This window comes from Calidris pugnax, unplaced genomic scaffold, assembly GCF_001431845.1.
Source record: "Calidris pugnax isolate Ruff unplaced genomic scaffold, ASM143184v1 scaffold179, whole genome shotgun sequence".
Classification (NCBI taxonomy): domain Eukaryota; kingdom Metazoa; phylum Chordata; class Aves; order Charadriiformes; family Scolopacidae; genus Calidris; species Calidris pugnax.
In genome coordinates, this window is record NW_015090948.1 from 451250 (window position 1) to 464286 (window position 13037).

Sequence of the window (13037 nt, forward strand, 5' to 3'; positions counted from 1 at the left end):
TTGCTTGAAGGAACACCTTCAGTGGGAAGCGTGTCAGGTGGACAGCCTGTACTTACAGTATCTTAAAAAATGCATCACAGCTGAATGAGCTCCCTAGTATCTAACCACACACATGTGGTAATATATCCAGAACCTTGATTTGAGATTCAATTTCTGTTGCCAGTTTCTCTTTGTGTAACTAGATTAGCAAATAAACATTGGTGGTATAATTCTTTGTGTAAAAGTCTCTTGTTACTTATGCTTTTGTGTTTGGCATAGATATTTCACTATAGTTTCTGTAACATGCAGTGGTTAACTGTCTCTTTTGTGCCTTTAGATCAGTGCCAGGATTCAGAAACCCGTACCTTTTACCAAATTGGAGATTCATGGGAGAAGTACGTCCATGGTGTTAGATACCAGTGCTATTGCTATGGTCGTGGTATTGGAGAATGGCATTGCCAGCCTCTGCAGACCTATCCTGGTAAGAAACACAACGTTATTCCTTTTGATTTCCTTTTCAAACAGAACCATTTTCCTTTGTCTATCTTTTTCTGTGTGCCTTGGCAGACACAAACAAATGTCATTATTATAAAGAGGGGCCCAGGCTGCTAACAGCTATTCCTGAGGCCAGGCTTAGTTTAGGGAATGGCAATCAGTTCACACAACAACTTGGGTTTGCATTGCCTCTGTCAATTGTCTCTACCATCACACCTGCAACCTTCAGTTTCTGTTGCTTAAAACTCCTTACATGTGTGTTCTTTCCTTTTCCACTCACTGTGTTCAGCCACGGAATGAAACATTTTTCCTGATCAGTGCCGTGAAGAAATTAAATATTTGAACTTTGCTTTGCTCAGTCAGTTCCAGGAAATCTTTATAGGGGCAGGCAATGCCTGTTTGTTGGCTTGCCCTGTTTCAGTTCTCTGAACAGAAGATGATAAGGGGAACAACTCTATTTTCCTGTGTAAGGTTGCAAATGCCACTGTGTTAATCTAAATAAGATGAAATATTAAGGCTGTGTTGTGTCGGGATGAGAAAACTATGCTCAAGTCATTGGTTTCCCAACCCACCTCTGAGCATAAATGTGGAGGAACTGCATAAAGATTGGAGGTACCAGCTTCAGTGTTGAGTTGATTCTCTGTTTTTATTTAAGATAGATTAAGAAGCAGCTGTCTGTTTAGTAACTGCAATGTATTTATGCCCTAAGTGCCCTGCAAGGTAAGAAAGGGAATCTGAGGTGCATTCAGAAAGAGGGTTTTAATATAGGTGAGCATAAATAGAGTACCTCTTCTCTGTAACTTGCTTTACACACATGGTATAGAAGGTTTTTGTGACAGCACCCTATTGAACCTGACCTATACCCAGCAGTGTTGTCAATGAACTGACTGCATTTCTATGCATGGTCATACAGCTAGGGAGCCACAGACAAAGGAATAGGACACTTGGTGGACAGAACTAGGGACTGTATTTCTTTGGGGCAGCAAAATGAGGGCAAGAATAGGAAGCATGCCTTCTCTGGACTTTTTTTTCACTGTGAGTTTTTTACTGGGGCTTGCTGAGCTTCCTTGACTCCTGTCAGACAGCTTAAACAAACATCCCCCTGAGCTATGTGAAATATGCACGTCTCCAGACTGGAGACCAGGGCTTTGGGCTTCTTTAGACACAGGAGTAACTGAAAATGTGTAAATAAACCAAATTTAATGTTTCTGAATGTAGATTTGGGGTTAGGTGAGCTTTGAAATTTTCTGCCTGTGGGCACAGGTTTCTTTGCCTGGAAGTCCTGTTAAATATGGAGCAGGTATATATATATTATACAGTTGCCCAAATAAATTATAATTAGAAGTGTTGGGAGTGGAGGGTGGGTGAAGATGTTTAATGGCTAAACCAAGACACTTTCCTGCAGATTTCAAGGCACTTTTTGCTGGGATTTTCTGAGAACTAACACACTGAGCGTTCAGCGAAACCCCTCCAGCAGGGCTGGGAGGGACTGGAAGGAGAACCATGGGATCATAAAACCTTTCCTTCTCTATTAGAGGGCTTTATGGGGAGAATACACCTGAGCCTGATCTAGCTAACTGCAGTTGGTAGTTTCAAGCATTCGAGCACTGCTGACATTGCATTTTCATGAGTTTATGGGCCTGATTTGTCTCAAGACTTCCACCAACCCTTCTGGTGTGCTTTGTGTGTGGAATACATGCCTCACTGCCTGTGGAGTGCTCCACAGAGTCATGAAAATTCAGTGTTTCCCATTAACTGCTGAAGAAATGTAGTAAAATAGTAAAAGATTAGTGTATCTTTTGCGGGGTGTTTTCAATGTCAGATCAGGAATTTACCCTCACCGTGCCACAAGGTCACACCTGGATTGGGCACACATTCCTCATCTGTTTCCCTGCTCCCATACAGAAGATACTAATTGATGACAGCAATTTGTTGCTGAGAAGCTCCCTCTCTTTGAAAAATAAAACTTTGCAGACTTTTTCTATACTAGCTTGCTCCGGTTTTCTATTTCATTGATAACTCACAGGAAACTAACCCAAAGAGCACATGTTAACTCCACCCCAGAATACATTCTATTTTAAAGAGCAACAAAGCATTAGATAGAACAGTGTGACTTATTTCCTATGTATAGAATTAGTATTTGAGCCACACAGCTTTCTTGCTTTTTGATGACTCCACAACCAATGCCGAAGAAAAGGATCCCCAGTATGTTAAAAATGGCAATTCTTTTTTTTTCAGGGTCAGCTGGGCCTGTTCAGGTGATCATCACAGAGAGTGCAAATCAGCCCAACTCCCACCCCATCCAGTGGAATGCTCCTGAAAGATCTCACATCACCAAATATATTTTGCGCTGGAGACCGGTGAGTGCCACATTCACCATTAGTAGTTACTTTGGCTTTTTCTGTGTCTGAAATCACTGGCTGACACAATTACAGCAAACTTTAGTTGCTAGTTCAGTGTCCTTGTCCTGTTGAGGTCAACAGTTACTCTGAGGATCAAAGACAACCAGTGCTGTATAAACACTTGATGTTTTCCTGCTCAAACTTTACTGGTCACTGTGTTCATGAAGTATCTTATTAACCAAAGCACTAGCACAGTAAACAGACAAGTCTGTATCTTTCTTCACTTTAAGTAATGTAAATCCTTGAGGAAGCTTCCTCATCCTAAGAAACATTGATTTGGTACCGTGTGCATGTCCAGAGACAACTGGGATGGATTTTACCCTATTAATGAGGAGAGAAAAGTGAGTAGGATATGAAGACATAAATAGCTAGCAGAGGATTAAATAAACAGTCATCTGCCATCTTCTGTAAAGTCTAAACCAAAGCTGGTTAACCACTGCTTTTTGGCTCCTTCATATTTGAGGAATGATTCATTTTAACCAACCTAGATGAGTTGTGTTACAGTTCCCCTGAGTACAGCTTCATAAAAGACCACTTAATGATTAAGAACATTAGTACCTCGATGCTGCCTGTTATTAGAAGAACAATAAAGGCCCTGATCCAAAGCCATTAAAGGCACTCGGGTCTTTTTACTGACTTGAGTGTATCTTGGATCAAGGCCTGGGTGAAATGGACTTTAAAGCACTGGAGTACAAACCTCAGAGGATGGAGCATTATTTTAGAGCTTCCCATAGAGTTCAAACGCAGGGTAGAAGGGAGGCACTTCTCTGTATATTGTTTTCAGATGATGGCATAGAGTGTTGTTGTGAACAGCCTTCAAATGTGCATTTTCCAACCATTCCTTCATGCCTTAATGCAGTTTTGATGAAGGAATGAGTTTAGTGTATATATTCCAAATAATGCTACTTTTAAAGGAAAAAGTTCAAAGCTAAATTGTTTTTCAATTTATCCCAGTAAAACTTAAAATCACCCAAAATATCATTAGCTCTGCTTCCTGGCATACCTCTGTCATCTCCTTTGACTTGACTCGGTCTGAACGTTAGTTGTTGGAGTCACACCTGTTTGAATATCACAGTGCTTGGTAACCAAGTAGCAAATTAGATCACTAGATACATCTGTTTCCAGTCTGAGGAGTCTCTCACTGTTTGGGTGTCCTTGTTCTTGCAGAAAAACTCTGGAAGGCAGTGGAAGGAAGCTACCATCCCCGGCTACCAGAACTCCTACACCATCTCAGGCCTGAAGCCTGGGGTGATATATGAGGGACAGCTCATCAGCGTTCAGCGGTACGGCCACAAAGAAGTCACCCGCTTTGATTTCACCACAACCAGCACCACAGCAGTCACAAGTAAGTTGAAGAACAGTGCACCCAGAGAAACCTGATCTCCATCACCTAAGTCTTTGTCTCGTGCATTCCAGTAGCCATGGTTAACTAACCTCTCTTTCTTCTCTCTTGTAGGCAACACTGTTTCAGGAGAGACAACTCTTCTTCCTCCCGTGGTTGCTACTTCAGAGTCAGTCACTGAGATCACGTCCAACAGCTTTGTGGTCTCCTGGGTTTCTGCTTCTGACACAGTTTCTGGATTCCGTGTTGAGTATGAGCTGAGCGAGGAGGGTGACGAGCCGCAGTATCTTGGTGAGACAATATTTAAGTCTAGCAGACCACAGCATTGCTAACAGTACCTTGCTGTTTGGTGTGACAGTCAGGATAGCTGGTGTAAATAGTGAGGATCTTGCTATCTTTCAGCATGATTCAATTAGGATATGAGAGTGGCAGGACTAGTTCAGATTAAAAGGTCATTTAGTTTATTGTCCTTTCTCCATCAAGTAAGTTCATGTCCAAAGAAGAGTATGAGGCAGGTGTTTAGCAATACCCTCTCAGAAGGGGTCTCAGGATCCTGCAGAGGAAAACTCCCTGAGCTGAGAAAACTCAGAGGTGGTGGGTTTTCAGAGAAAACTCCTGAGGTGGTGGATTTGTCATAACTGTGGGTCGATGTATTTATTCTCTTCAGCTCCATGAACTTGTCCAGTCTTTTTTTCCTTCTGAAATCACGTAAATTACTAGCTTCCACCCCATCCTGAAGAGAAACAAATCTTTTTCCAACCTGCTGCCTGGCTGATTCCCTTTGCTATTCCTTTGTCCTCCCATCAGAACGGACAGAGAGAAATCTTTCCCAAATACCCTCTCTTGGCTACTTGTTATCTCGTGGATGTCTGTTCTAGTCTGCTCCCTCAGTTGTTTTGTTTGGATCAGATCTTACTTGTCTTTGATAACGTGACAACTTCCCTAAGCCAGGAAGCTGGTCAAAGGCGCTGGACTCAGATCTAGGAATTGAATCCACTTTTCCAAAACCTACTCTAAAGCCTGTGTCACCACACATAATTTCATCTTAACCTCTTTTTCCTAACTTCCTGTCTAAACAATGGTAATAGCAATATCTTACAAAGATTTGAGGTTATAATAGCTTTAGGACATGAGTGCAATAGAAGAACAACTTGAGTAAAAGAACAGTAATCCCCTGAGCTGTTAATTATCCCTGTTGCTCCACTGAAGTCATGGGCTTGGACTCGTGGGGAGAAGTGGCTTATATTGGGACTGCCAGTGCTGTCACCACCTTTCTTCTCTGCACACTGGCTGCCCAGAGAGCTGGGCTGAGTTGTGAAGCAGCTCCTGAACTCATTTGTCTACAGACAGAAGGTTTACAGGCAAACTGAAAGGCAATTCCCAGTTTCCCTTAAGATGCTTGGCTTCAGTCTGGCCAGTAAGGAGCTGCTTCATGGGGAATTTCCTGCATCTGGCATGTAGGTGGACGTCTGGGGGAAGGCAAGGGGGAGAGAAGTTCATCAGCCCTCATCATGTCATTCTTCTCCACTCATGAGTCAGTCTTTCCACATAACCTCTTCATGGGAAAAAAATTTTCCATATATTTCCATAGTGAAAATACAGCAGGGTATGAAAGGAGAGCTCAGTTAGCTGAGATGGCTAAATGCCAGCAGCGTGCAGGGGGCTGCTGGTCAAGTTGCCCTGCCATGTCACACATCAAGCCTTGCTGTCCTAGGTGTTGCCTGCTTGCTGAGTGTGGAGACCAGTCCCAACTCTCCACACAACTTTGCTGACGTGGGCTAAGACACGGTGCATAACACTTGCTGGTTTATTGCAGGGAGACTGTGATCCAGCCCAGATTAGACCAGAGGTCTCAATTACTTCATTGGGAGAGGAAGCAAGAAGGTAGAAGCACTAAAGCAATTTTTTCTTTCCTGCCTTCCTTAGATCTTCCAAGCACAGCCACTTCTGTCAACATCCCTGACTTGCTCCCTGGTCGCAAGTATATTGTTAATGTCTATCAGATTTCTGAAGAAGGAGAGCAGAATTTGATCCTGTCGACTTCACAGACTACAGGTATGTGTGGGTGGGTGTTGCTGCCCTTTGAAAGCTGTTTTTATTGTTTTCTCAGTAAATTTTTGTTACCTCTTATCCTCACACTTGCTGTCGTCCTCTTGTTTATTCCCTTAAACAGCTCCTGATGCACCTCCCGATCACACCGTGGAAAGTGTAGATGACACATCAATTGTCATTAGCTGGAGCAGACCGCAGGCTCCAATCACAGGTTTGTCTAATTGGAATGCACCTATTTTGCACTATTGGTAGAATCTGAAGTATATGGAAAAAAACTCTGGGATGGAGGGCTAGTGCATAATTCTGAGTGACCAGCTGGAAAGCATTTCAGCATTTGCTTGGTTTCACTGTCTAACCAAGCAATTCAGGAGGCTGGATGCAAAACGATTCCTTTTGGATTTATGTCAAATAAAAACAAACCCTATAACCTTCTCTTTGTATCAGTCACCCAGACCATCCCGTAACAAGCACGAGAACTGGATAGACCCTAAATCCACATGTCAAAACTCAGAAATATTCTAATGCAGGTCAGGTTACGCTTTGTCAGGCATTATGAGCGTGTGATGTGTAGATGGGATGTGAACACAGGCAAGCCACAGGTCCCATTGAAGTACAGGACTATTTTTATGAAACCTCAGTGGGGAGATCAGTTCAGTTTAATTCTCATTCCTGTCATTCCTTGTGCTGGCTTATTGATTGTGGCCAACAACTAAATATGTATGTCTCTTGCTTTAGGCTACAGAATTATCTACACACCCTCCGTGGAAGGCAGCAGCACGGAGCTCAACCTGCCTGACACTGCTACCTCTGTAACACTCAGTGACCTGATGCCGGGTGTTCAGTACAACATCAGCATCTACGCCGTGGAAGAAAATCAGGAGAGTACTCCTGTCTTCATCCAACAGGAAACCACAGGTGTCCCACGTGCAGGTAACGATCAGTGTCTTCTGGTATCAGTCACTGAGTTTTCTGTTAGTACACAGAGCCAAATGACAGTGCAGGCTTACATTGCTCTAGCTAAATGAATCCTTAAACTGACTCAATTCTGGGTTTTGCCATTTTCATTGTGTTTTTTAATTTTAAACGTCACTGGTATCGAAGTTCTATAGTCAAGTCATACTCAATAATGAATTGAGACAGTCAAGCCACCAGTCTTCATTGATAGCGTTGTAATTCTTACAGATCAGACTGCAGGCAGGTCAAACGGTTGGTCTTGCATCCTTTCTATGGAAAAGAGAGACCAGAGCTTCCTAAGTTGTCTTAAGGGGATTCTGCTAAGAGATGTTCTTAAGAGCCTGGTAAATCATAAAATCACTTCATTACTTGGCCTGCAGATGCGTAAAGTTAGGTGCTCAGACACCACAAGGCAAATCCAAAGTGTTCACCTGACTTCTCCCTCTCCCTTCCAGTCCTAACCATTATTTTCCTTTGCAGTTGGTGGGGATGGGAGATTGCTCAGCATTGACTGATGTGCCAAAATAGCACCATACGATCTAAAATTGAGGCACCCACAATTTAAAAAACGACTGGTTTCAGGGTTCTTTAAGTATCCAGTTGGGCTGAATAGCCAAACCAAAAGAAAGGATAGTGAAGGAATTGGGATCTGATGTGGTAGCAGCGGAATTTGATGGTCCTGCAAGTTGCAAGCACATGTTTGCAAATGGGAATTTACCAGGAAAGACCTCAGCTCAATGATTTTATGGTTTGGCATCTGTACCTTCTAAAAATGTGCATTGGTTAACCTTAGGGCAGTATCAGTCCTAATCTGAAGAAACTTAATTTGAATGTAGGAATTCAAGGGTGCAGTGCTGTGGACCAACACAGAGGGAACTGGATTTTGTTTTGACTACAATAAGGCCAGATCAGCCCCTATACTTGTTTAATTATAAAAGATGGATTTTAAGTTAATTATAGACATCCAGAACATGCCATGGATTTTGAAATCCCTCTCTTTTAATTTTAAAAGGAGGTTCCTGTTTCCAGCCCATGGAGTACTTTTTTCTTTTTTATTTTTTTCACCCAGACTTTTGGTTCTGCATATACTTGAAGTTCTGTAGAGTATTATATCTGGGCTTTCTATGTCTGAAGACATAAAATACTTTATGTAGTTACATTTTGAGTTGTAGTCTGCTTGAATATTGTCTGGAAATGTGTGTATAAGGTAAGGTTACCATGACATTTTTCATTTGGTGAATATTCGTGGGGCTATCCACTGTTCAATCCAAATTCAGTTTTCTCTCTCATGCAAACCTATAACTTCTCCTGGTGTTTGCTGGGGAATTTCCTCTGACACTCTTCTGTCACTCTGCTTTCAGGTGAAGTTCCTTCACCCAGAGATCTGCAGTTTGTGGAGGTTTCTGATATCAAGATCACCATCATGTGGACCCCACCGCAAAGCCAAGTGTCTGGCTACCGAGTGGAAGTCATCCCTGTCAATCGCCCCGGCCAACATGGCCAGAGACTGCCTGTCACCAGGAGCTCCTTTGCTGAAGTTGTTGACCTGATCCCAGGAACAACCTATCTCTTTAAGATCTTTGCTGTGAGCCAGGGCAGGGAGAGCAAACCTTTGACTGGAGAGCAAACCACCAGTAAGTGTCTTTCCTTTGTACTTTTTTTTCACCCTTTTGAACTGCATATTTCTCTGTCTCTCCGAGAAATATAAACAGAGCACTTAAAGTGCAACAGTTATAGCCCAGGAGGTATCCCATAACAAGGATGACAGGGCTGGGAATTCATTCACTCAAACAATGATCTCTTCAGCAGATTTATCCTCCTCCAGGGCTTTCCAATGGGAGTTTAACTCTCATGGCACTTTAAAACAATTTCATATGGCTGGAATTCAACTTTTTTATTACTGACTGAGAATTGATGGGCCCTGCAGTTCTTTCGCAGCACAGATCGCAGCCTCCGATTTTTTTTTTTTTTTTTTTTTTTTTTTTTTTTTTTAAGGATACCTTAGGGCAGATTTCAGCATGACTTAGGATCCTTGCTGAGATTACTCTGAAAATCCCCGTCTCCTTTCTGACAGCTACATACCTATGTGGCTCTGCTGTAAGCAGCAGGAGTTCTGCAGGCATGTGGGGGGACAGGTCTTATCGTGAAAAGGACTGCATTTCAGCTTTGCCAGGTCAGGCCTGGCTTTCCACAGGCCATCTCACCACCCCAGGAATGTCATTGTCATCCCAGTGAAATTTGGGATGGAAATCTTTCAAAACCTGATCGCTAACGATCTAGTGGCAGCACAACACGTCCCATTGCTTTTTGCTTTGCAGAAGGGCAGAGAAGAGAGGAGCGGTGGCTGGGCAAGGTGTAGGCTTTCAGATGGAAGAGGAATTTAGCAGGGGTTCGAGTGGTTATCTCCATTTTTGATCCAAGAGAAGCAGGTCAGACAGAACCTGGGATGTGGTTCGTTTGAACAGATCTTGCTTGTTGGGCAACGGAAGGGTGACTCGGTGTTTGTGGTGTTCTTTGACTGGGTCACGTTATTCAAAGGACCAGCGTTCAGCCATGCACATCTGCTGCTGTTCTGATGCTTTCCAGTAAATGAGAGCAACTTTTGAGAGTCCAGCCCAACTCTTAGAAAGATGAGAGGGTAGGAAAGGAAATGGGATCATCTGTGAATAGAGCCGTGCTGTTTGAGAAATACTATTTACTTACATCCATGAGGTTAGGAGCCATTAATAGTGCCTCTCCCTCTTACCATCTCCCTTGACTATGCAGGGAGAATGGGATCCTTATGTTTGCCCTAATCTGATTTGAGTGTAACACAGACAGTGTGAACACCCTCCCTCCTCTTTCAAGTAAGGCCTTTAAAAGCAAGGATGAGATGTAGGACTAGGAACTCTCTTGGAAGCGTTTAGAACAAGAAGAGCTCAGTTCCCAGTTAGATCTGTAAGTTTTTGTGGCTGTTTTTCAGGAGCCTTGGCTAGGTGTAGGTGTAGGACCTCTGAAAGTCCACACACAGAGGTGTACATGGGAGCATAAGGCGTTTGATTCAGGCAGCACTGGGCTAGTTACAAATGTTTGGAACCGCTTTCCATAGGCTGGGATCATCCGCTTAACTGCTTTGCCTAAACCACATTGCAGAAAGTATTCACATAAATTGCATCCTGTAATCGAAAGTCCTGGGAAACAGAAATCATTCCGAGTTCCCAAGGAAAACCCTGCAGCACAACTGGCTTCCCACGGGGTAAATGTGATTCTCTTTTTGGCCTTCCGTTAAAAAAGCGGTCTGCAAATAAACTCCGAGTGTGTGTGTGTGGCTTTTTAATCTTCCCCTTTTCCCTTTAGTGTGGGGGGAGGAAGTGATAAAAGCCTAATAGAGCTGGCAAATTAAGTTGTGCAGAAAGGAACTGACTGTAGGCTACACATCAGGAGAAGATACAATCCTTGTCAGATGAGACTTTGCACGGATCTAAGTACCAAGAAGAGATAAAGCTGACTCTCAGCCCGTGGCTTGGAGATGGGCCTAAGGAGGGTCACACTCATGCTTTATCTTCTAGAACTATCTCCCCCATCTTTGCAAGTGGTGGAAGAAGGAACCTTCCTTTTCTCTTCCGCTTCAAAAAAGGGAGAAAGCAACTGGGGAGAAAACAAAAAGGACAAAACCTGCTTCTCGCTGAATCACTGGGAGAGCAATGAAAGCATTAATTCGTATCACAAAAATATTACTTGCTTAGGGGGATAAAAAAAGCATTTGCCATCAAAAAGGAGCATTGATGGAACCTCTCTTCACTGCTCATAATTTCAATATACTGTTGGGACCTAGAAAAGGTGGGGCAACTTGCCATATAGATGCTATAAACTCTTTGCTGCTGCAGCCAGGTCTACCCCACCTGCTGTGGGGGCAAATTGCTCGAGTATCTTTCCCCCTCCAAGCCTCCTCCTGTCTCAGCCAAAGGTAGTAGCATCCCTGCTGTTTGCTGGACTCCAGCATAGCTCTGGAGGAGCTGTGTTGCTTCAGCCTCATGTTTATGTAGTTTTCTGGGTTACCAGCTCCAGCAGCTTCCCAGGGGCAGTGGCAAAAAGGGGAGGCAGCCTGATAAGAGCTGTTGGATCAGTTCAGTGAGAGAGAGGAGCATGCTTAGAATTGTTATAATCATCAGTTCCACAGTGTGATTATTTTTAAGTAGATCTAGGAATTATTTTACCTTAGGGCAGATTTCAGCATGACTTAGGATCCTTGCTGAGATTACTCTGAAAATCCCCGTCTCCTTTCTGACAGCTACATACCTATTTGGCTCTGCTGTAAGCAGCAGGAGTTCTGCAGGCATGTGGGGGGACAGGTCTTATCGTGAAAAGCACTGCATTTCAGCTTTGCCAGGTCAGGCCTGGCTTTCCACAGGCCATCTCACCACCCCAGAAATGTCATTGTCATCCCAGTGAAACCTGGGATGGAAATCTTTCAAAACCTGATCGCTAACGATCTAGTGGCAGCACAACACGTCCCATTGCTTTTTGCTTTGCAGAAGGGCAGAGAAGAGAGGAGCGGTGGCTGGGCAAGGTGTAGGCTTTCAGATGGAAGAGGAATTTAGCAGGGGTTCGAGTGGTTATCTCCATTTTTGATCCAAGAGAAGCAGGTCAGACAGAACCTGGGATGTGGTTCGTTTGAACAGATCTTGCTTGTTGGGCAACGGAAGGGTGACTCGGTGTTTGTGGTGTTCTTTGACTGGGTCACGTTATTCAAAGGACCAGCGTTCAGCCATGCACATCTGCTGCTGTTCTGATGCTTTCCAGTAAATGAGAGCAACTTTTGAGAGTCCAGCCCAACTCTTAGAAAGATGAGAGGGTAGGAAAGGAAATGGGATCATCTGTGAATAGAGCCGTGCTGTTTGAGAAATACTATTTACTTACATCCATGAGGTTAGGAGCCATTAATAGTGCCTCTCCCTCTTACCATCTCCCTTGACTATGCAGGGAGAATGGGATCCTTATGTTTGCCCTAATCTGATTTGAGTGTAACACAGACAGTGTGAACACCCTCCCTCCTCTTTCAAGTAAGGCCTTTAAAAGCAAGGATGAGATGTAGGACTAGGAACTCTCTTGGAAGCGTTTAGAACAAGAAGAGCTCAGTTCCCAGTTAGATCTGTAAGTTTTTGTGGCTGTTTTTCAGGAGCCTTGGCTAGGTGTAGGTGTAGGACCTCTGAAAGTCCACACACAGAGGTGTACATGGGAGCATAAGGCGTTTGATTCAGGCAGCACTGGGCTAGTTACAAATGTTTGGAACCGCTTTCCATAGGCTGGGATCATCCGCTTAACTGCTTTGCCTAAACCACATTGCAGAAAGTATTCACATAAATTGCATCCTGTAATCGAAAGTCCTGGGAAACAGAAATCATTCCGAGTTCCCAAGGAAAACCCTGCAGCACAACTGGCTTCCCACGGGGTAAATGTGATTCTCTTTTTGGCCTTCCGTTAAAAAAGCGGTCTGCAAATAAACTCCGAGTGTGTGTGTGTGGCTTTTTAATCTTCCCCTTTTCCCTTTAGTGTGGGGGGAGGAAGTGATAAAAGCCTAATAGAGCTGGCAAATTAAGTTGTGCAGAAAGGAACTGACTGTAGGCTACACATCAGGAGAAGATACAATCCTTGTCAGATGAGACTTTGCACGGATCTAAGTACCAAGAAGAGATAAAGCTGACTCTCAGCCCGTGGCTTGGAGATGGGCCTAAGGAGGGTCACACTCATGCTTTATCTTCTAGAACTATCTCCCCCATCTTTGCAAGTGGTGGAAGAAGGAACCTTCCTTTTCTCTTCCGCTTCAAAAAAGG

The 13037-nt window shown here is 43.6% G+C and overlaps 1 protein-coding gene across 5 annotated transcripts in view; it reads left to right on the forward strand.

The window, feature by feature from the left end:
- FN1 (fibronectin 1) overlaps nt 1-13037 on the forward strand; it is a 61425-nt gene that overhangs the window by 15219 nt on the left and 33169 nt on the right. For all 5 annotated transcript variants that reach the window (XM_014951966.1, XM_014951965.1, XM_014951967.1 and 2 more), the window contains exons 12-19: nt 317-460; nt 2713-2834; nt 4044-4221; nt 4333-4509; nt 6145-6273; nt 6392-6481; nt 7006-7200; nt 8586-8858. In XM_014951966.1, coding sequence (XP_014807452.1) covers nt 317-460; nt 2713-2834; nt 4044-4221; nt 4333-4509; nt 6145-6273; nt 6392-6481; nt 7006-7200; nt 8586-8858 — 1308 coding nt within the window. The remainder of the gene's footprint in view (nt 1-316; nt 461-2712; nt 2835-4043; nt 4222-4332; nt 4510-6144; nt 6274-6391; nt 6482-7005; nt 7201-8585; nt 8859-13037) is intronic.